We start from the raw sequence: 24,724 nt of genomic DNA, 5'->3' as shown, positions 1-24,724 counted from the left end.
TACAAAAGTATCCTGGAGGTTAATGGGCTCAAGGCCATCTCATCTCCTGATTTTTACCTTTTTCTGTACTCAGTAGCTGTTCACTAAAATATTTGAGTTTGCAGGTAAAACAGGTAGGCATGGTAGGTCAGGCAGTACAGGTAATGTTAGGTTTTCAAACTGTACTTTATGTCACCTAGTTTTATGTTTTCTTTACAAGAGTTAAAAAATGTAGAAGTATTGGGAAAAGGGTTTTTTATATTTGTGATTAGACTGAAGATGTTAAGACTGGGAATACATAATTGTAAGTTCTGCAGATTTTTGATGTAGTGATGTCACTAATAAGCTTTTGGTGGCATACTTAAAATAGAAAAATGAACATCTATATAGGTGATAATGCTTTACTGTGACCAGATGGGACTTGAGAATTTTTCTCCTACTTCTTTGAACTGTTATTTCAGCTTCCAGTAATTGGGTTTAATGATTGGGAATTCACTGGTAACACATCACTGAAGAGCTTAACTTTGCATTTGTACAAACAGTTACATAGAACGTGCCATCACAAAGATGCAGAGTCCTTTCCCAAATAGTGCTTTAAACTTTGGAATAACTTCAAGTACAAAAACATTTGCACTGAAGTGCTGCAGAACATCTAGGAATTGAAAGCCAGAGTATTGTAACAAAGGAAGAGAAGTAGGTAGTTAAGTGTCTGAATCTGTGTTTCATGGGGACACTGGTGTTGCAAAATTTTTGCCATCCTTACTTTATCTTCCCATCTTTATCTTATGTGTTTCTGTATTTAGTAAATATGGTACCAGAACAAATATCTGCCAGTCTAACTCCTGCAGCAACTATTTATTAACTCAAAGGTGTGTATATATATATATATATATATATTTCTTGAGGTATCTCATGGCAGTGCAAGTCAGTTAGACCTGCTCCTTAGTGTACAGGTGCATCTAATTTTTGTTTTGTTAGTTTTATCCTAAGTACATTATTCAGTGTTGTTAGAAACTGTCAGCACTATCAATTCTTTTGCCTAAGTAAGTAAGTTGTTTGTTTTTTTTAAAACATCTTTCATTCCATCCTTATGTGCTATTTCTTATCCCAAAACTGTTGCAAAGTGCTTGGCAAACGAGGAGAGTGTTTTTATTCAAAATAATGCCCAACTATAACATCTGCTTTGAAAAGCTTTGTGTGTGTTTGATTTTTTCTCACAGATCAGGGAAACTGGTGAAAGACCCAGTAATGAGGAGATCTTGAGGTTCTCTAAACTGTTTGAAGATGAGTTGACACTGGACAATCTGACCAGGCCTCAGCTGGTGGCACTTTGTAAGTTGTTGGAACTTCAGTCAATTGGGACAAATAACTTCCTCCGCTTCCAGCTGACCATGAGGTTGAGGAGCATAAAAGCAGATGACAAGGTGAGTCATTCTGAATAGGCACTGGGTAATAATTTTGACACATAACAGTAATGAGTGTGTATGGATATATGTATGTTCATTTTTCTAGGCATTTTCCTTTTTTGTTTTAATTGTCTTTTCTGAGAACTTTGAACAAAAAGGCTTGAAGAGATTAAAATTAGAAGCGTCCTTATTTGTCAAGAAAAAATGATCTTCTTTTAATGTATCATTAATTGAAATGAAAATAATTATATCACAAAGAAAAACATTTCTATGAAGCTATAATTTGTAAGGGAGCTGGTAGAAGTATGAGCTTAGGGGTTGGCTGGCCATGCTGGAGCAGTGGGAGCAGCTGAGGCTGTTTTATGTTAGCACAGCTCCTCTAGTGGCTGTTGTAACACGTGGCTGTGCAGTGCTGGTGGTGCCTCTGTTTTGAGCTCTAACACAGATTTCCTTTCCTTTCCATTGTGCAGATGATTGCTGAAGAGGGGGTTGATACCCTGACTGTTAAAGAACTGCAGGCAGCTTGTCGTGCCCGAGGGATGAGAGCTCTTGGTGTGACAGAGGAGCGTCTCAAGGAACAGCTGAAACAGGTATGGTTTTGCAAGACTCAATACACAGACCTAGTTCCAACTGTTAGCTCTGATGCTCTGGATTTTGTCCTGATTCTGAGAAGTCATTTTGATTCTGTTTTCATTAAAGGCTTGGTTAAAACAGTCTTTCTTCTTAATAGGCTTTTTTGTCCCATGTACTTTGTAAGTACATAGTAGCTGTGGGTTGCTGCCTTTTGACCATGATGTTTTGATGATGCAGACAGATACTTTAAATTTAACATATCTGAAATATATTTGCAATTTTGAAAGTTTGTCTTGTCAGTTATTATCTTGCTCAAAGGAAGTTTTCACCTAGTAGATCAGTAGTCTCTTGGTGTTGCCTGGTTTAGAGGAAGGTCTGTTGGAACATGTCTGGAGGAGGCTACAAGTTGATTACAGGGGCCTGGAGCACCTCTGTTATGAAGATGGGCTGAGGGAGTTGGGGTGGTTCACCCTGGAGAAGAGAAAGCTCCAGGGACACCTTCAGTACCTAAAGGGGGCTTAGAGGAAAGCTGGAGAGGGACTTTTCACAAGGACAGTAGTGATAGGACAAGGGAGAATGGCCTTAAACGGAAGGAAGGCAGGTTTAGATTAGATATTAGGAAGAAATTCTTTTCTGTAAGGGTGGTGAGACACTGGCACAGGTTGCCCAGAGATGTGGACTCCCCATCCCTGGAGGTGTTGAAGGCCAGGTTGAATGGAGCTCTGAGGAACAGTTTAGTGAAAGGTGTCCCTGCCCATGGTAGAGAGTTGGAACTAAATGAATGATCTTTAGCCCAACTGAAATGGTTGTGGGATTTTAAGATGCATGTGAAACAAACCATTTGTTCAAATATTCATTCACTATTTCTTGAAATACTTCTTCAAACAAAATATATCTTCCTATATTTCATTGCAATGGCTGTAGTTCTTAGCTGATTGTAGTCAGTAGTTCCTATATTAGGATATTGACTGATAAGTAGTGGTAAAAAAAAATGTATTTACTTTTGCTTGACTTTATTTGTAAAAAAGAATAAAACATCCTGAAATTAAAGACTTGTTTTTTATATTGCACTTACAGTGGTTAGATCTGCACCTGAACCAGGAAATTCCTACTTCGTTGCTTATTTTATCCAGAGCCATGTATCTTCCAGATACCCTTTCTCCAGCTGATCAGCTCAAAACAACCCTTCAGACACTACCAGACAGTGCTGTAAGTATTGGTGGACATAGTGTGTAACTAACTTTCAGTATCATGACTGAAAATCCACCCAGACAAGCAGATGTTCTTCTCAGTTCCTTGCTTTTCCTTGAAAAACTAAATCATAGCTAGGTTTGTGTGACCTTCAAAGGCAGAAGTTGTGTTGTATGTGGAGAGATATGAGGATAAAGCAAACACAGGGCAATATTGGATTACATGACAGCAGGCAGTAAGGGCATAAGAAGATTTAGAATACACCTTTCACATATGAAAAAACAATGAATGCTTCAGGCCATAGAAAGACACTAATACCTAAAAATACATGATGTTATGCAGAGAGAGAAATGATCAGAGTAGATTGTTGGTAGTCTTGAGAGAAAGAGAATGAAGAACATGTATGATTTCAGGGTGAAAAGTTCACTAAAGTTCACCAAAAGTTTCCACCAAAACCGAAAAGTTTCTCAAGACAGAGAGTCATCTTTTTCTGAGAAATGCAAAAATAGGGTAACATCTGGGGGCTTTGACTTTTCATTAGCATACCTGTACTACCTATCTCAATCAGGATATCTAAACCTGCATTATGCAGCCATACCTGTATGTATGTACACACTTCTATTAGCTACTTTGTTATTTTTAGGCCAAAGAGGCTCAAGTGAAAGTGGCAGAAGTTGAAGGTGAAAAAATAGATAACAAAGTACGACTGGAAGCAACACTTCAGGAAGAAGAAGCCATCAGAAAAGAAAATGAAGAAAAGAAACTGTCTGAAGCTGCAGAGAAAGCCAAAGAAACCCTTGAGGCTGCAGCCATGGTAAGTTCTGCTCACAACTACTGAGGAGTAAATGTCAAATGATGTGAACATTAGCATGTTGTGAATTACTGCCTCTGCTCTGAGTATTGTCTGCAAGAAACTGGACTTAAAATCCACATATGGAAGGTGTGAGAGAATATTTAAACTGATTGCAACACAATAGTTTACTATAAAATATTGGCTCTGTCTTAATTATCTTTGATTTCTCTTCCTTCTTAATTAAAGGAGTAAGAGAAGACTTCTTCTTCTGTAGTAAAGATAGTGGATTTGTTTTTTGTTTTTTAAATTTTCTGCACCCCACATTTTAAATGTTCCTGTCTTTGCCTCTATTTGTCATTAACCTGATAATGTTGCTGTATAGTATTTGACTATAAAAACTGCTGGCCTGCTTCATTAGTGAATTAAGCCTCAGGAGCTCACAGAAGTAGTTCTTGAAATACAAGTGGGTATGTTAATGTGAAACCACTTAAAATGTTGCAGTTTTTTAACCTCTTCTCATAAAAATGTGTGTTTCTACTTTGGCAACTATTTCTATTTTTACAAGTCATTCTTTACTGAAGCTAATACAGCTAATATTTTGGTTTTTTTAAGTGCAACCTAATGAGGTGTTTTAAATTTAGAAAGCGGCGGAACCAGCAGCAGATCTTGAAGCAACTGCTCTGCAAGCTAAAAAAAGCCAGGTGGTGATGGATACTGAGCCAGAACTGGCACGGGCAGGTGCAGCAGTGCACTCAGAGGCACTGATAGATACAGCACCAGTGCTGGAAGGCATTAAGGTAATCTGGAGAACCACACATTTTCATACTTTTAAATGTAAAGATTCAGAGCATTCATGTGAGGACTGTGATAAATTGCTTGTCTGCCCTTCACTTTTAACCCTCTTTCCACATTCTGTCAGTTAAAAACAACTACTCAGTGGATTGAAAATTTACCAATGCAGAAGCTGAAGTCAGAGCAAAACATGTCAGAGCCTCTCCTTTATCTCTCTGCATTATTGAAATGAATATACCTGTTTGAGGGGGGGCATTTGCACTATCTGTAGGTGGAATGGGCCTGTGCATATTTTATTATGCACTTTTCAAGAGACAGGTGTACTTACTATGGATGTTCATCCTCATTCTCACAAAGGTTATTGAAGATAGTTTTCTACAGTTGACCTGTAGAAAAGTTTTCTCAGCTGTAGAAAACTATCTCAGTTTTCCAAACTTTACTCTTTTTTTTGGTGTAATTTATCTTTTCCCATACATGGTGAATTGTTTCTCAGTTGTTTCAATTGCTTAGCCCAAGAATGAAGTTAAACATTCTTAAATGAGATGATCAGGAATGGACTTTCAGAAACTCACATAATCAATCACATTAGCTGAACTTAATACTGGTGCACTTCAAAAAACTGTACCATAGCAAATTAACTAACTGCCTTACCATTTAAAATCTTGTATTAGCCTCAAAATGTGATAGTAGTGATTCCAAACATGTAAAAAAAATCTTGTGTTTTCTCTTTTCTGCTAGAAAATTTTGCAGGAAGATCACAAATGTACCTTTCACTAATTTGTGTATGTTTTCTGTTACAGGGTGAGGAAATCACCAAGGAGGAGATTGATGTGCTGAGTGATGCTTGCACCAAGCTACAGGAACAGAAAAAATCACTAACAAAGGAAAAGGAGGAGCTTGAGGAATTGAAGGATGATATCCAGGAATATAATGAGGTGAAGAATAGGGCATGGAAGTTCTTTTTCTGTTCATGTTTAGTTTTAGCGGAAGTGATCCACAAATTTAAAGATTATCTTTCTTGGTTGTCTGTCAGTCTGAAGTTGGAAACTGAGTGAATGAACTTTGTATGTGACAATGCAGAGCCTCATTTGTGTAACATGTTGAAATTGTTACCACTAGAGTAGTTCCCAGCAGATGAGATTCCTGCTCCTGCTCTTGTTCCCATGGGGACTGGGGCAACAGGAGCTGCCTGACTGCTGCATGCTGCAGTTCTTTCTTAGTAAGTGTAGATGTCAGTATTACAGAAATTTCCAAGATAAGTAAAATGAACCTGATCCAGTCTTATGAAAAGTGTGGAAAATAACATTTAAGAGGTACATAAAAAAGTATTAAAATTTAAAATTAAAATTTAGTATTAAAATTTATTGTTCTAATTCTGTCTGGCTTTGTATGTCTCTAGATTTGTATTTCATGTACAAATGGCTCCTGTCTTGAAATGCTGGTTGAAGTCAGTAGTATCTGCTGTTGCAACTTCACATTGGCAAAAGCTTTTCTCTGTCTTGACCATTTCTTCTAGGACTTGCAAGAGATAAAGGAGCTTTCTAAAACTGGTGAGGAAGAGGCAGTGGAAGAGTCAAAGGCAAGCAAGCGACTGACAAAGAGAGTGAACCGAATGATTGGTCAGATAGACAAAATTATTGTAGAATTAGAAACAAGTCAAAAGACAGCAGATGCAAAGCTGGATGGTGAGGATACTCCTGCTGGGTAAGTGACCTGGGAGCACTGGATGTGTCTCTGGCTGTTCACCTTCACTCTTGCTTTTGTCTGATGTGTGGTTAGAAAAGAATTGGTGAATAACTTGTTTAGAATATTGAGATAATTGATTTTTTAAAAATAAAATCTACAAAATTGTGCTGCAGATTTTCTCTCTTCTAAGGCTGAATATGGTTGAACTGATGAAGGAAAAAAGGATGTATAATTCCCCAGATCCTGAGGGTGTTCTGAAAGTCAGAGTGTTGATTAGAATCTTACCATTTTGCCCATGCCTCTGGTACAAAATGGATTACAGATGAAATCATCCCCTCAGTCATGCTCCTCACACAGTAATTTTGCCCTGTGTCATTGACTGAAAAGGTGCACAACAGTGTGTGAGCATATTTGTTGTTATTTAGTAACAAAGGTGTTAGTGAGGAAAAAAAAATTGCAAGGGTCTATGGTGTCTTGAGACAAGTGGGGAAATGCATCTAATGGAAGTGAGGGGATCATTTTACACACTCCCTTTCCAGGAGATTGACTTCATTTCAATTTTTAATACACAGATTTTCAATGAAAGATCTTTCCTGGTAGTTTCATTACAAAATTCATTTATCAACACTTATCCAGGTCTTAATATTATTGGAAATAATCAGGCATTCCTATGTTAAATGGTCATACACTGCTTGTTACACACTCTGAAATACTTGGAAACTGTGACACAAACTCATGGCTTGTAATCATGAATGCTGTATTAATCTGGTTTATGCTTGCACCATTTTGTGTGATTCAATAAGAGAGCATGGCATCTCTCAAAGAACATAACTAAACAGAAATAGGGATTCTGCTTTTGTTGCTTCTGAGCTCTGTGTTTTCCAGTCCCCAGGGCAAACGGTCATTTGTTGCAGATTTTGTGTAATAAGGCAGCCATATGAATGCTGCTATAGAGAAGTCATTGATCAAAACCATCTGAATTTGTAAACTAACAACACAATGCAGAATCTGCTTGTACTGAATGTAATTATACTTTGTAATGGCTGGTTTTCTGGATAATTTTGTAGGTGATTGTGGCTGATTGAAAATTACTAGTTTAAATATTGCTTAGTTGTCAAAGGCTTGTCTTTTAACCTTCAGGATGGTGCAGTCCTTATCAAGCCATGTCCAGGACATTTAGCAGCAGCATGAGAAATGCTCCTTGCATAAAAGTCTGTCTGTGTCCAGAAGAGCTGGGACCTCACTGATAAAGCCCTTCTGTTTAGTATTGATTGGCTTCACTGTCTCCTGCATTTCAGCTGGATCTGTGCTGGAAGATGTTTCTTCAAACTAGCAAAATACACACAAAGATCATGAGATCAGTGAGCAGACAGTAACATCTGAAACCTGCTGGTCCTTCCTTCCCCAGAGTCTTGACAGGAGCAAGTGAAGCTGATTTAACAAAACAGCTCAATTGCTCAAGTGATTAGTTCTCAGCTTTTGTTTTCCTGTGACTCATTGATTTTCTGTCAGCCAGCCCCTCTATGTAAAGGGATGCCAGAAACATGGCACTATATCTTTGGTAAATGGGGAGTGAAGGGACAAAGGGCATTAGGTACACAGTCTGGGAAGCACAGAAAACTTTATTTCAAATGCTTCTGGGTACTTATATTTGTTCAGTAAAACATGTGGAAACTAAAAACATGAGATGTGATGGTAAGATAAAAATCTGCTTTCTGATCAGTAACTCCTTTTTGTTTTTTTGCATTCTGTTCAGGATTATAAATAATTAATTAATAATTTTACAAGCATCCTGCAGTGTAGTAGCTTCCAGTACTGCTTTTTGTCAACCTTATTCCTCTGGAGTAACTGCTTGTCATGTAGAGTTTGTGCTTTCTCTTCAGGAAGAATCTCATCAGCATTACTGAGCTAATTAATGCAATGAAACAAATTCAGAAGATTCCAGAGGAGAAGCTAACAAGGATTGCAGAGGCACTAGATGAAAACAAGGATGGCCAAATTGATATAGATAATGTTGTTAAGGTAAGTTTGTGGACTTCTTAAAGAAAGCAAGACTAACCATCCTTCAAACATTGCACCTTGGGCAATAAATTCATAGTGCAGTCTTTTGCAAGGGTCTTTACTTGGTGCCAGTGAGGTTTTTGGTGTGTATTGTAAATAGATCTTATATAGCAGCATCTTTTGCTGGGGGTTGGAATCCATGTCCATTACCACATAACCTTTAAAGCTGTAGGTTTTTTGTTTGTCAAGTTCAAAATATGGTAATTTTGTTATTACTTACAAATGGGAGGGAGTAGAACTACCATTGTTAGGGAAAGTCTTGACATAACATCCATTTATGTATTTCAATACAAAATAGTGGCTTTGCTTGCCTATTTTATTATTTGTATACTTTAGATATTTCATTGAGATCTGTATTTCCTGTGCTTGAAAGACAGCAAGTTGTGTTTGTTGCCTGATTTGTCCTGTTCTCTCATTTGGCTGAACATTCTCAGGTTTTCTCACCCTTTCACCTTCATTTTCTTGTTTCTTTTTCACTTGGTTAATTTAGATTTGTCCTGAAGCTTACTTCCCTCAAGTCATTCTGCAACTGGATACAGAAATAGCATTTAAACTATGGCCAGCTAGAAAATATAGTATCAGCCTTTTGAAACACATTTTTTCTCTCTACTGCCCCAGTGGTGATTATCTTCCCTGTCTCTAAACAGCCGTTGCACATTTAGCAACACAGATAAAATGTACTTGTAAATTCTGTATATGTTGCACAATAAGTCTAGGAACTTGAGGAGATATGCCAAGAATACATTTGTACAAAAAACTATTTCAAGGAATTTGGAATAATTTACTAGATTATTCTTTTCGTTTGCTTTCTGAAACGCCCCCCCTCTACTTTTAAGTTTTTCTAAATTTGTGCCTGTCTGATAGAGTAGGTATTCTTAAATAAAATAAAATTAGGCCTATAAATCACTGTCTTAAATACTTTCTCAACAGGTACTGAATCTCAGCTTTCCATTGAAACAGATAAAATATGTTTTACTAATGCTTTAAAATGTCTTTGTGTACTGCACACACAAAGGTCAAAACTTCTAAGTCTTTTGGTTTACAATTTAGCTTTTTTTTAGTACTCTGGATGTGTTTAAAGTACTAGTTGTGGTTTGAATTTGTCTTCCATGTAAGAAAGAAAATGCTGTTTTTCTTGAACACAAGAACTGAATACTTTTGTTGTCTTAACAAAATTTATTGTAGGAAAACGCCTCCATCATGTAAAACCTAAATGTGCTCTCAATTTCATTTTATGTTCGTGTAGGTTGTAGAATTGATTGACAAAGAAGATATTGATATTGGCACCAGCCAGGTTGCTGAGATTATGTCACTGCTTCAAAAAGAAGAAAAACTGGAGGAAAAAGAGAAAGCAAAGGAAAAGCATGATAAGGAAGCTGCAGAAGCAAAGAATTAAGCTTCAGAATCTGAAGCTAATCACAGTTGTAACCAAAATCTTGTATATCTTTCTGTGTCTAATGGCTACATATTACTTGAGCTTTGTGATTATGGGAAGTGTTTTGAGCTGATTATGGTAATAAATCGTAGATAAGTTTTCTGACATATGGAATGAAATTTCCATTCATCAAAGAAGTGATTTAGTGTCATTCCATACTGATGAAAACAGAATAGGCTTCTGTAGCAGTGCTCCTGCCCACAAAAACATGTATTTGCACTCATTGTTGTGGTACAGTGATCCATTAAACTTGGAAGTTTGCTGTATAAATTCAGTGTATCTATCATGGAGAAATGTTTCCCATTTGTTTTCTTCCATCATTACATGGGGCCCAACCTTGCTCTGCTTCTACCTTTTAACTTTTTCAAAATTTAATACAATCTTTCTGTTCCATCACAATATTACACATTTTCTAATCTGCTAGTGAAGATTCTGTGGCTTCAGTAGTAGCTCTGTAGGTTTAGGGGTTTTTAAGCTAAATATCACTAAGCTGTTGCCTCACTGACAAAGAATGTGGCATTCTGATCACTTTTATGAATTCATGGTTATTATTATTTTCTGTTGAAGGGAAAAATTAGATTTATTTTTCCCTAGAATGGAAACTTGGCATGAAGTTTGCTACTTATGGGTGCCTTAAATTTCATAGGACTAGAGAGTAGAGTATGTTGCTTCTACTCAAAATTCCATGAATTATTAAAGCATTGGAATCACAGGAGCCTTTAAAATAGTTTCAGAACACAATCTGTCACATGGTAAAGTGAGTTAAAGTGTTTGTCTGAATAGCAGGATGAAAATAATCAAAAGGCGAAAATGTCAGTTATGATCTTTTTGCATATATTTTAAAAAATGTAGCTCTCTTTGTGTGCTTGTTTTTCATCTGATAATTATTTACACCATTAACTAGTTTTCTTACCTCTCAATTTTCATCTCAGGTATAAAGTCATTAACAAAGTATAGTCAGAGTACATAAATATGTTCATCTCATGGCTTTGCTTACCGTGCAGTCAACAAGTCATTTCTGGTATTGCTGGGTCTTTGATTACATCCTTGGTTTATAGTCACTGTCTTTAAATGTGTGGCTACATACTGGCTGTAGGTCAAGGTTTTCTCATTAATATTTCTTCTTAGCAGTAAATTTTAAAGTTTTAAAACTAAAATACTAACTCTGGGATGTTCCATAATTCATGGTAGCCTAAATTTTACACTTTTCTTAAAATCTGTTATGAAATACAGTACTGTGGCTTGAACCAGCAGGGTTGTGGTTTGGGGTTTTTATTCTGTTTTTATTTTGCACCCAGTATTATAAAATGTACAACCATTCTTGATTTTGTGTACATTATAGAGAGCACATCTGACAATGGCACTGTACATGATGATATTGAGGTGGGCAGTTAGTACTTAATGCTTTTAGTCATAGTAGCATATTTTTGTAGAAAATACCAACTCCCAAGCATATTTCAGCATAATTCCATGTGCAGTATTTATCTAGATTGGCTAAATTATTTGTACAAACTTATTTGAAGTTAGTGGAACAAAAGAAGTTTTGACAGTCTCATGGCTTGCATGATATGGACCATTGTATTTAGTTGTTTTCAAAGCAATATGTACAGTGAGATGTACAGTTCTAGAAAAAGTCAGTGTCTAGTTCAACTGTTGAGTTCATATTCTGTACAGTTTGCAAAGAAAGCTGCTTACAGCAAGATCCTCCTGAGAATTACTGTAATTGTATCTGAAGTGTGAAATTGCTGTGATGAAGCTGAAATTTCAAATCAGTACAATCTTTATGGTTCATGTATCCCAAAACAAAGGGGGCTGTTCTCTTCCTCATAAATCAAGATTACCTTGGAGATTTCAGCAAGGAAGTCACTTTGTAGATTTTTGAAAATCCAACTTCACTATGTGCTTTTTTTTTTTAAGCCAACGCTTGTGTTAGATGAAAATTCAAGAATAAAACTGATTTCACAAAAATACAGTCTAGAAACTAATTTTCCATTTTATAATTTACAGCTAGAATTTATGGGCTTTGAAGTACGCTCAATTTTTACAGTGGCATATTTTCAATTTTAAAACAATGTATAAGAATATTACTTGACATTCCTGAAACGTGGTAAAGATACTCTAAAATTGCCTGCTACCTTTCATGGAATATCAAAAACCTAAGAATTGTATTCACTTGAATGCATGCAGATTTAAACCAGGGAAGTAGCAGAAAAAGCTGTTTTCAAATATTTATTGATTAAAGTTTTACAGAGCTTTAACTGTCCTGAAAGTAAATTGACTGATTGCAGTATTTGGGAGTTTAAAACACTGTGCTGCAGTTCTGTGTCTACTGTTCACTTAAATTTTCTGTGGATTAAATAAGAAGGGAGCCAAAAATAGCTGATTTTTTTATTTTATGAAGAATATTCTGATTAATTTGAATACATTTGGACTTGCATGAAATTTGGCATATTGTGAAATCTTTACAGATTACATAAAATTCCTTTTCATGCCAGTCAGGAATGGCAGCTTTCTGCTGTGACCTGAAGCAATGACAGGATGTGCACCCCAACCACAGGAAGGGCTTTCATGGGGAATGCCTTCCTTCTGTTGAAAGCAGGCAAACCCATGACAGCTGGACTTGAACAACACATGTTCTGCAAGCTTTAAAAGATTAGGGAAGCCCTTGGTGATCCACTTTTACCCAACTTTGAACCTCCCAAGCAGCTCTGTACTGGTGATACAGGCAACTGCAGCAGAGTTGTGTAGCTCCAGCTAATGTGCTTGGTTGCCCTTGGTGTTGACCAAAAAACCAGAAGCTGCAGCACATTCAGAGAAAGGATGAGTGTACAAGTGTACATTAACTGGTCAGAACTTATTCCTGAGTGAATATTTAATCAGGAGATGTAAATATTTCTTTAAATAATTTAAAGGATATGCGAGATTTCGATGACTTTGTGACTTACACAGGCAAAGCCTCTGAGCTCAGACTTAGGTGATTGTAAGACCATTGATGGGGTTGTTGCAGATTCAAATAAATTTTGACTATAAACTATTCAGGGGGAAAATGTAAAACACACAAAAAAAAGCTTTTTTAAAAATCCATTTAGGAACAGGGAAGAGAAGTAGAGTAGGATGTGATTTCTTTCCCCCCTTCAAAACAAGTGTGTTATAGGAGCTATTTTATTGAACAACTTGTTTCTTTTTCATCTTAGCCCAAAAGATGGTTTTCAGAGAGATTTTCATCACTGACTACATACTGTGAGAGTCAATCTCCCTGCAGGTTGAGTGCCAGAAGGCTGGTTCAGTCAGCTTGTCAGCAGGACTGCATGCAGGTAGAGAATATCTCTTGCCAGGATTGTACCTTACACTAACATAGGCTTTGTCCAGGGGGAAAAGGTTACATCTTTTATACAACTCCAAAATACTTCTTGTAACTTTATATCTGCATACCTTGCTAATAATTTTAACTTTAGCTACTTCAGCATGTATTTAAATACTTTTAAATTGTTAATGTCAAATAATGGGGTGTACTTAATTAAAAGAATAATCCCATATTCTGTTCTTCATATGTATTCCAAATTTTGCTTTTCAGTTGATGAATTTCAGCCTGTGTTATAAATTTAAGTTGAAAATAATTTGTCTGTGCTCTGAGCATACTGGTCCTGTGTTTGCCATAACTCAGTATACATTTTTTATTTTAATTGGAGCTTGTGTCCTTTGTTTAGTTACAATAAAAGTATCATTTTGAAACCTAATCTCTCCATTATTTTTCTGTTGGTTTTGCTTGTTTAGTGTTAATTTATTGCTCTTCAGATGAGATGCCAGGCACAGGGCTGGATGCTGATGAGCTGTGTCTATGAAAGTAATCTCCTGTCTGCTTTAAAACAGGATTTGGGAACATGCAAATGCTGAATCTGCTCTCTAGTGTCAAGTGTTTCAACAGGTGGCTGAAGACAACCCTCTGCCTTGACATGCTTTCAAAATAATAACAAATAAGCAAGGTTGTGTTGCAAATTCTTCCTCCTTCTGCTTAAAGCCAAATACCAAATAAAAAGCTTTAAAAGTGGCAGAACTTGTTCCTTTTAAGCTTTTGCTTTAAGAATTTCCTTTAATGACCCTTTAATTGGGGTGAATAGGTGTGGTGTGCAGTGGTCAAACTGACTAGCAGAGGAATTGGGGTTTGAATTTGTGAAACAGTTGTGGACATTGGCAAGTGTCCTTGATAATATTTACTGAACTCCCGAGAAAGAGGTTGACTTCTGGATCCACTGTTCTCTTTGCTGAGATAAATTGGTTATTACACTCTTTAATGAATCTTTATGACACTTTGATAACAATGGTGTGTAACTGTTAAAATCTAAGGGGGAAAGCTTGTAGATTGAGATAAGGCAGTTTACTAAGGCAACAGCAGAAGTTTGTGCACGCACAAGCAAAGAGGAAAAAATACGATTTATTCTCTACTCCCCATCATCAAGTGATATTCAGCCACTTCCTGGAAAGCAGGGCTTCAGCAGGGGAGGAAGTTGCTCTGGAAGGCAAACATTGTAAATAACAAATGTCCTTCCTCCCTCCTCCTTTCCTTGGCTTTATGTCTGAGCTGACATCATAGAGTCTAGAATATACCTTTGGTAAATTGTGCTCCCTCCCAGGACCTTGCCCACTCCCAGCCCATGGATGGGGGGAATGTTGAGACAGCGCTGGTGCTGTGCCAGCCCTGCTCAGCAGCAGCCAAAACATGGGGGTGTTATCAACACCTTTCCAGCTCCCAGGGCAAGGGCTGCTGAGGGGAAATGAACTCCAGCTCAGCCAGACTCAGTGCAATTACAGACATGGATTTGTGCATTGTCTGCAAATATGCATGGAGGGAATGGCAACTGCCTGCTCTAATAGCAGATAATGAACATATTGCTGTGACTTCACTGGATGGAATCTTCTTTTGCATCAGGCTGGTGTTGCAGGCAGGCAGAAAACTGGTTGGGAAAACCTCTGAATTCATGACATTGTGGTCTGAAAAGGATTAATGGGGGAGTTTTATTGCAAACTATTTTGGTGAAATGTCATTTAGAGGGTGAACACATCTGCATAGTGGTGGTGAGAGATTGATGGCCTTGTGGTTGTTTCATCGACCTGAGGCTTGAGAAATCTGTGTTCAGTTAATGCCCAGTCTATCAATAATCCATCTCTTGGCTCTTGTGCCACTGTAACATAAAACCTCCTTGACAGTGACTGGGCAGACAACAAGTTCTCCAGAGCAGAGTCTGTCCAAGGACCTAGTACAGCATTTTGTAGCAATAAGGCTTTTAAAATACCAAATGCAGACAGTGACAGATCATACCAAGTAGTTTCTCTGGCTAAGGATTCTCACTTTTCTCATTGCTTATATATTTGGTATTTTCTTGAATTATTTCTCAATGCTGATGTGAGCAGGAGGATGTCTGTAGTATGTTTCTAGTTCCCCATACCCTGGGTTCACTTCCACTTTTGTGTATTATTGGATATAAATCTTTCTCAGTAGTTAAATATCCTTCACAGGTCAAAATTATTTGGGGGCTCATTAGCATGTACAATTTTACCCTTGCCAAACCTTATGTGGTTTGCAAACATCAGTTTCTCCCATCTAAGTGGTGTAAAGGATTTCTGCTATGCTAGAGATGGATCTAATGCAGATTTGCTGCTTTCCATCTAGTATTTCTCTCTATGTATATTGGCAGAGCAGCCCCTTCATGAGCAGCCTGATTTATGGCTCAGGGAGTGCTGCAGCCAGCAATTTGAGATGTCAGCTCTCCCGTGCATGTTGGATTCTCCATCCCTCTTTTTGTCTTAGCTCCAGCCCAAAAGCCATCCAAGCTTTTTCATAGTATTTTCTAACTGCATTTTCAGGTCCTTGATTAAACAGGATTTTCATACTCGGTTGCAAGGAGAGCTTCAGCAAGGAGCTGAGGGGAAATGGGAGATGAGCAACAAAAAAATAATTACAAGAAAAAAAAAAGAGAGAGTAGTCTTAATAATCTTACTAAAGATGGGAAGTAACAACCTGTTGTGAAGAAAACAGGGATCTTAGCTGCCTACTCAAGACTTGTAAAGTGTTTTTTTCCACAGATGCAATCCCAAAGTAGTGAGTAAATCAGCAGGTATTTCTCCTCCATCCTTCCTATCCCCCAACCTTTTCCTTTTTTCTATCCTTTACTTTAATATGCAGGACCAATTAGAAAAGGTACATAGAGTCCCTGTTGCAAGTCAGTTCCTCAGAACGTGGCTTTGCCCTGGTGGAAGTGGAGTTGAAATATTAATGTTTTCAATGAACACCTCCTCCCTGGATGGTGTTCAGTGCTTGGTCTGTGCAAACTCCAGTAATCAGCAGCCTTCATCAAGCTCTGCTCTCACCTTCCTCAGTCATGACTGCCCCAGCTCCTCTGTGGGCCCTGTGCAGTCTCTGCTCCTAAGAGCAGGATGCTTTTACCCCTCCCTTCCAATCCTGCATGCTCTAATCATCAGGAGATGTACAGGCCACAACACTTCAGTGGAAAATATGATCCTAGGATGAGTCTTCAAGGTCAAGAGTGACACTGGGAAAGCCATGCACATGACTATTTTTAGACCTACCTTCTGCAACCATTAAATTCTGTGATGAAACTAACACTGCTGTCCCTAAGTGACTCAGTGTAATTTAACTTGAATTTTACCTAAGCCACTTGGGATCTTCTTCCCAGAAAATCCTTTGTACTCTGAAAATGAGACCCTTTTGGCTATCTAGGTTTTGGACTTTCAAATTCAAGAATTGACTGGTGTCACCCCAAAAGCCCTTTTCAAGTAACAACAGGGGAGAAAGCACTAACAGAAATCTGCTTATTTGTACATTTTTCCGTGCCTTTTGATACATAATCTGTAGGTTTGTGCTCAAGAACAACCTGGTGTGGAAAACAGCTCCCCTAGCCAGGATCAAGGAAGATTTGTAACAGTGAATGGAAATATGCAGGGAGAGCTGATTGTAGCATTTTTGTTGCTCGTTCTTCTGTATCATTTTCCTTGGAGTGGGTGGGAGGTTATAAAATTAATTTGTTTTAATTTTTTGGATATAAACACACCTTCAGTCAAGAGAAATACAGTATAAATATAGAATATAGAGAAATAGAAAAGCATTGATGTACTTATACGTGTACCATCAAGCGTGATATTCTCCCTGAAGCTGTTGCTGGAACCTGGATGATTGAGAAAGCGAGGGAAAAGCTTGGGAACCTCATTTCAGCTTTGAATACGCGGTGCCCGCTGGCGGGTGAAGCAGACACGACCCCTGAGTTTTTCAGGAGAGCAGAGGGAGAATAAATTCGCGTGTCCCAGCCCCGGGAGCAGCCAGCAGCATCCCGCCGGGCGGGCTCCGGCTGCACTCCGGCACCGCCAGGCCGCGCCGCTGGGGGGCGCCCGCCGCCCGCTCGCCGGAGCGTCCCCGCCCGGATCCCGCCCGTCGGATCCTGCCCGGATCCCGCCCGTCTGATCCCGTCGGATCCTGCCCGGACCCCTGCCCTGATCCCGTCTGATCCCGCCCGGACCCCTGCCCTGATCCCGCCCGGATCCTGCCCGTCTGATCCCGCCCGGATCCCTGCCCGGATCCCATCTGATCCCACCCGGATCCCATCTGATCCCACCCGGATCCCACGCTTCTGATCCAGCCTGGATCCCGCCCGCATCCTGCCTGGATACCTCCCGGATCTCTGCCCTGATCCTGTCTGATCCCACCCGTCTGATCCCGCTCAAATCCCGTCCGTCGAATCCCGTCCGAATCCCGCCCGGATCCCACCCGGATCCCGCATCTCCTTCGTCCCCAGGAGCCTGCGTGACGCTCCCGGGCTCTGCCTCACACACTCTCGGCATGGTTCGGCTGGAAGGGACCCTGAGGTTGGACCTCGTTCCGACCTCCCCGCATGGGCGGGATCACCATCACTACATCAGGCTGCCCCGTCCAGCCTGGCCCTGAACGCTTCCAGGGATGGGGCATCCTGGAAAATTCCCGTTCCAGTGCCTTACTACGCTCCTGGTATCACAGAATCAGAGTCGTTTCTGTAGGAGACGACTTACAGGATCATCAAGTCCAACCTTTAACCAGTCATCACCTTCTCAACGAGACCATAGCATGAAGTGCTAAAACCTACTTTATGTCAAATCAAAATCTACTCTCTTTTAATTGAAAATGATTGCACCTAATCTCATCACTGCAGGCCCTGTGAAAATTCTGTGCCAATCTTTCTTATAAGCTCCATTTGGGTACTGAAAGGTGCTCCAAGTTCTCCCTGGAGCCATCTCTTTTCCAGGCTGAGCACTCCTAACTCTCTGGTCTGTCTCCACAGCAGAGGTGCTCCAGCCCTTGGAGCATCTCTGTGGCCTCCTGTGGACCCACTCCAACAGCTCCATGTCTGTCCTGCAGCAAGGACCCCGGGGCTGGGCACAGCCCTGCAGATGGGGGCTCATGAGAGAGGAGTGGAGGGGCAGAACCACCTCCCCTGCTCTGCTGGCTGCACCACTTGTGATTTGCTCTCTGGTCTGTAAATGCAGTCTTGTTTCTCAAATCTTTCATTCCTCCCCCTGAGGATTCTGTTTTCTCAAGGGGATGTGTGGTTGTTTCTGCCTCAATGCTTGGTGCCCCCACAATCCCTCTTCCCATGTTTCATGTCTCTGTCAACAAGCTAACCTTTTCTTGTGAACCAGAATAAATCTTTGCTATCTGGTCAAATGAGCTGGTATAATCAGACACTGGACTTCCCAGAATTAATCCCTCTTTAAAACACAGCATCAGTTCTAAATTCTCCAATCTCAGTTTAAAATCTGACAGTGAAAGGAAATCCACCACAAACCATTGGTGAGGTCTTGTGCTTGTGTGTTGCTATTGCTATCACTCTGTGGTTTGTGGAGGTTTTCTTGTAGAGGGGAAAAAGTCTTTAAAAATAGAAAAATAAATTAGCTCCCCACCCTTGGAAAATCAAGTAACAAAAAGCCAAACTGTCTCTAGTGAATTTGTCTAAGACTGGTTTCTTATTCAATATTTCTATATTGGCTTCAGCTGGCTGGTGGAAAAGCCCCTGACAATGTTTTCTTTGTGGGGCTGCTATGGGCTGCATTACCAGAGCTGCTCAGCTCTTCCAAAACCTTCCTGACTCTGTCATCAGTGACCTGTGTCCTGCCCTCCCCAGAGCCCTTCCCTCTGTGCTGGTGGTGTGCAGCATTTGCTTATTAACTCTTCAGTCCTGAGAGCAAGGAGCTCTGTCGTACCTGGGGGGGTTTATCTGCCCTGACTGCAGAGCAGTCAATGTGAGTCCACGTTGAGAGGTGACATCTAGACCCCCAGGAAGATATCCATCCCATTTGTGATGGATTAAAGTGTTCATCTGGATTTGCATCTCCCCACAGAGCCACTCTAAATGCAGCAGTGCTGCTGAGCACTCCTGTGCAAAGGCAGATTCAACTCTTCTCTTAACAAATAAAATACTCAGTGCTATAAACACCTAGTTACCAAAAACTGAGCATCCACACTCATTTCTTTGCTTTGAGGCACTTTTAGGAAAATATTAGGCCAGTTTGGAGTAGGTTACACAGGTGTGATTCAGGGGCTTGGATGCAATGCTTCAAGTGATTTGGGTATGTTATAAAAATCCATAGCTTGGTGAAGAGGTGTGAATCAGAGAGTCAGAATAATTCAGGATGGAAGAGATCCCTGGGGTCACCTAACTTTCTGCTCAGAGCAGGACTAAATTTAGGTCAGGTTTCTCCTGCCTTGTCCAGTCACATTTTGCTTGTCTCTGGGGATGACAATGACACAGATTCCTGGACCCTGTGTCTGACCACCTTCAGGGTGATAATTTTTTCCTGAAATCTGGTGGGTGTGTTCTATGTTGCACGTTATGTCTGCTGCCTTTTGTCCTATTTCTATGCAACCCAAGGAAGAGTTTGGCTCCATCTTCTCCACAACTTCTCATTGCAGATTGCAGCAGGACCCCACTGAAGCCTTCCCTTCCCTTGCCTTCCCTTCCCTTCTCAGGCTGTCCCCCTGAATCCTTCCCCTCTCCGGGCTGGCAGCCCCTGTGGCTCTGCCTCTCTCCACATGCTCTGTGCTCCAGCCTCCAGCCATCCTGGGGCCTCTGCTGGGTCCATCCTGGTGTGTTCCCATCTTCTCCTGCTGAGGAGCCCAGGACTGGACCCCACACTCAAGGTGTGCCTTGCCAGTGCTGAGCAGAGGGAAAGGACCTTCCTTGGCCTTCCTTGCTGCCAGAGCTCATGGCACCTCCACCAGGGCCTTTTCTGCAGAGATTCTGCCCGGCTGCTCAATGACCATCATGTGCTGGTATGTGGGGTTATTCCTCCCATCTGATGGGCTTTGCATTCACCTTTCTGGCACTTCATGATGTTCCCATTAGCTGGTTCTCCAGCCTGTTGAGCTCCTCTACACACAGCTCTCCCTCTCCTCCCACACAAGGACCCTCTGATCACAGTGCTGAACACTCCACTGAACAGGGAGGGTTGAAAGGAAACAAGGAGGTCACACAGTTAATGCACAAAGTGGAATAACTAAGTCTTACTTGCCAAATCCAAGAGGTTATTTGGGGTAAACCCCGTTTAATGACAGGCACGACAATTTACAAAATTATTATTAAGTGCATAAACTACCATGTGGTGTTACAAAAGACCTGAAAAAATATCAATAAACTGTTGGTTCAAATGTGAAAGGGCTAAACTCATTGACTATGATGTGCTCTAAAAATAGAGACTTGAGCCTCTGCATCAAAAAAATAATGCTTCCCTTAGGAAGACTTAACCAGGTCCAAGCAAAAAGCTTTCTGACTGAAGTCCAAAAACTTTTTTCTGGAAGTCCTGTATTAACTTTCTTTTCATTACTTTTTTTTCCCCCCATTTCTATTAAGCAGTGGTGTGTGTTCAGTTGCTATGATGATAACAGCAATGACATTCCTATCACCATGAAATGTTTTAAGTTTAAAAGTTTATGTGATTTTTGTACATACTGATCTTACAAGTTACAAATGACCTGTTCCCTATTTACACTACATGGAACGAAACTTTAAAAAAGGACTTGTTCTTCAACTCCCTCTCCACTTTTGTTTTCTGTCCTACTTGTTTTCTAGATGTGTACTATAACAAGATTTTTCTGTTTATTTTACAGAGATGGTAACTTCAGTTTAGAAAATGCTGTGAAGGAGAGCTTGAACTTGCCAGACCATTGTCCAAAGTCAGTGGGTTCCAGGGTTTTTGTTTGATCTATAGATATTTACACTGTTTGCTCTTGTATGGCTTACCTGCCCTACAGAAGAGATTTAAATGCTGCCTCAATAGTTCAGAGCAGCAGTTTGTTAAAAAGGGCTCACACCCATAGGGACTGTTGGGTTGTTTGCTTCCCAGTGATACCTAAAGGTTATAAAAAAATTACTAAACCCTGAACTAAGTCTAGTACAAGCCTGGATCCTAGTGAGGATTTCTTTGGGATGAGAATCACAAGGCAATTGGGTGACTGCAGATCACAGTGAGAGCAGTGGGTTAAAAAGTATTTTCAGACTGTAATGAAACAGAATATAAAACATAATGATATCAACAAAAAATACAGTGATATCTTCCATATTGAGCTCCACACTCCCTGGCTCCCAGCCCCAGAAGGCTCAGTTTATGCAATGATTTTGCCTATAGCTGCTGTCGAGCTACCAAGTCTTTACATCATGCTGTAACCTCCTGGGCATCAGTGTGAGCTGAAAAGTGCTTAGCTGAAAGTTAACTATTGAAATAACCCCCCAGGCAGTGGTGGAGTCTCCCTGCCTTGCTGTCTCCCACCTGAGGTCCAGCTGTCATTCCTTGCATGGGGTGCACATCTCCCTGGGGAGGAAATGCTGCTGGTCAGGAGTTAACCACAAACCTGCCATCAGCAAGATGTGAGCAAGAAGGTATGATCCAGTACACAAATTCCTAGAGGAGGCAGCAGCTGGTGAGGCTGCAGAGTGATGGGGAAACATCTGGAAGCTGTGGGAGAGTCCAATCCAAGTGGGACGGCGTGAGGCCATTTGTCTGCCCCAAAAGAGCCTTTGGGGCCACATCCTGGGAAAGCTGGATATGAGATAAGGGGGGTGGCTACACTGGGTGTTGATGAGGTCTGAAGTACAGTGTGTTGAAGCCAGGTTTGGGCATTGCTCCTCACTCCTAGACCCAGTGAACTGGAGTGTGTCTGGATTAAAGAGGATCACCAGTGGTTGGTTGCTGTGAGGAAGAGTGAACAGCACTGAATGGCTTTAATCTGGAAAATACAGGACTGGAGGCAGGGAACACCCACATTTGGAAATGTTTGCTGCATGGGCCCGGTGCTCCATTCTCCTCAACAACTGCTGGGATGATTCAAGAGCAATCATCTTAATTTTCAGTGAAATTGCCAGAACAGCGGGGTTTCCACAGACTCTCACTGGCACAACTTGAGGCATTGCCATTTCTGGTGCTGGCTGGAGGCTGCTGGGCCTGTAGCTCACAGCTGTGACAGCTGCTGTAACTCAGCAGTTGATGTGTTAATTTAAACCAACACCACTCATGCTTTAGGTTATTGCACCAGAACTACACTACAGAAGATTTTGGGATGAAGCCAGGGGCCCTCTGTCATCCAGTGCCCTGCACAAAGCAGGTTCCAGCAAGACCAGGTTGCTCAAGGCTTCATCCAGCTGAATTCAAGGACTCAGCTCCAGGATGAAAATGCCACAAGCCCTCTGGACAACACATTTAACCACCTTTATAGAGACTTCAAAAAAAATTATATTTAATTGTAACTTCCCACCATTGCAACTTGTGTCCATCTTCTCTCTCCTATCAATAGCAGCGGTCAATACTGTCAGCTGTTCCTTACTACATCCCACAATTAATAGCTTGTTTCCTGGTAACCAGCTACTGGACTCTGCTTCCATTTCATGCTGCAGAATTGGAGGACATTTGGTTTGAGCATCCAGCCAGGACTTCTGCACCAGCTGAGCTGCAGAGATGCATCAAAGCCTCTCTCACAGCATGGCACAGCTGGCTGGAGCCCTGGGAGCAGCCACCTTTTCACAGGGCAGCAGATTCATCCCTGCCTGTGGTTGATGTGCAGTGGCTTGAAGCACTCTGGGATACTTGGGGATGAAAAGCTCTATAAAGACTGGAGTTGTTTATTATGATGATTACTGAAATAAAACTTTAAAATGCCTTAATGTAAGGAGTTTGTTGGAAGGTTTACAGTTAGGGGTGTTTTATGAGGGGAGAAGTTATTTCCAAGAATCACATTAATGTAAGTCCCCCTTAGGATGATGCAAAAGGAGAGTTCCAGTGTATTACAAAATCAGCATGGCTATAGCTTTCTAAGCTTTTAAGACCCCTTAGTATCAAGGGGAAAGGGGAAAAGAGAGTAAGACAGCCAGAACAGGAATCTGTTTCTATTGGGAAACTATTAGAAAGTTGCAATGTGATGGCTGGGACCCAGAGAGAATTTAAATGTCATCCCTTTCCTATAAATAATTAATAAGCATCATTGTGTTCTTAATGCAGAGCCCAGAGGAAAATAATCTCTCTTGATTGAACTGGGATGCAACATTTTGGACTGGAATTCAGAGGTCCCAGGTTCAGGGGTCCTGGTGTGTCCCAGCTTTTGGGTGCTCTCCACTCCCTCTTGAGCATCTCAGGAGCAAAGGGATGAGGATCCTGAGGATCCAGAGCACATCAGGGGCTGTAGCCTGTCATTTTGAGGGTTGTCCCAGATCCACTGCAACCCTCACCAGGAAAAATGGACATTTACTGTGAATAATATTTCATCTCTGGAGCCTGAATTTTACCACCTATATCCCCAGTCACAGGGGTATAAAGTCACTGCTGTGAAGCTTTGCCCTATTACAGTCTCACTGGTGGTAGAAAACATCTCAGTTTTTTTCTGCTAAACACTGAAATTGGAGACATGTCCCTTGTTTGGCAATTTATGATGTGAACAGACAAGGCATGAGCAAGGATTTGAGTTCAAAATACAGAGGCTAAAGCAACTTGGTGAGTCAAAAGACATGCAAAGGGGTGAATGACATGTCCCACATGCCTGTCAGGTGTCTCATCTTTTAACAGGAACTGTCCTGCTCACTTCCTACCTCAGTGCCTTTGAATTGCTCTACATGCAGTGCATTTCTATGGGAACTGCCTTATTTACACAGCCTACCCTCTCTGTGTCTGAGCTAGAGAAGAAAACTGATGGAAGGAAAATGAAGTGGTTACTAATTAGCAAATGGTTCATTAACAGAAGACATCTGCTTCATATTAGGCAGGAAGAGATGAAGGCTGAGTCTCACATTCCCAGTGACTGGCTGGTTATGGAGCTGGAATTAGGTCAAAATTGGGCCCTTTTTAAGGTAGCTTTTTTCCACCAGGGGCCATCCACCCTGCCCTGCATCCCAGCTCTGCCTCATCCAAATTTCTTACCTTGGTATTGAAGGGAATGGGTAGGAGGCTTCTGGATTTGGAAGGACAAACTGGAAATACTCCTACAGTGAATTCAAACACGCTTAAGCTCAGTCTTTGAAGGTATGATGGGAGCAGTCTCCTGTAACAGGCAACCAAAACTCCTCCCAGGACACACAGCTCAATGCAGGGAGGTGATGGAGCTGAGAATTTATTTATTAACAACTTATTGGAAGAACACCAATGGCTCATTGACCAAACCATTTTTAAAGCCCTTTGAACAATCGCCTTCCTCACCCCCCTGGGTGCTTTGGGAAGTGCCTGTCACTGCATTGTGTGAATATTCAAATCAGGAACAGGAAAAGTTCCCAGCTCCTCCAGAGCAGCAGT

General features: G+C 40.7%; 1 protein-coding gene across 1 annotated transcript in view; it reads left to right on the top strand.

The window, feature by feature from the left end:
* The window catches only part of LETM1 (leucine zipper and EF-hand containing transmembrane protein 1), a 28,673-nt gene extending 15,020 nt beyond the window's left edge, over window positions 1-13,653 (top strand). The window contains exons 6-14 of the mRNA XM_071447267.1: window positions 1,200-1,403; window positions 1,856-1,975; window positions 3,036-3,167; window positions 3,793-3,963; window positions 4,584-4,739; window positions 5,535-5,669; window positions 6,251-6,438; window positions 8,304-8,442; window positions 9,728-13,653. Coding sequence (XP_071303368.1) covers window positions 1,200-1,403; window positions 1,856-1,975; window positions 3,036-3,167; window positions 3,793-3,963; window positions 4,584-4,739; window positions 5,535-5,669; window positions 6,251-6,438; window positions 8,304-8,442; window positions 9,728-9,877 — 1,395 coding nt within the window. The 3' untranslated portion in view covers window positions 9,878-13,653. The remainder of the gene's footprint in view (window positions 1-1,199; window positions 1,404-1,855; window positions 1,976-3,035; window positions 3,168-3,792; window positions 3,964-4,583; window positions 4,740-5,534; window positions 5,670-6,250; window positions 6,439-8,303; window positions 8,443-9,727) is intronic.
* Window positions 13,654-24,724: the final 11,071 nt, after the last annotated feature.

Source organism: Agelaius tricolor, unplaced genomic scaffold (genome assembly GCF_023055355.1).
Source record: "Agelaius tricolor isolate 1412-34295 unplaced genomic scaffold, bAgeTri1.0.p SCAF_24, whole genome shotgun sequence".
NCBI lineage: Eukaryota > Metazoa > Chordata > Aves > Passeriformes > Icteridae > Agelaius > Agelaius tricolor.
The sequence above is the reverse complement of the archived record's forward strand: the minus strand, read 5'-3'. Positions and strand labels throughout refer to the sequence as shown.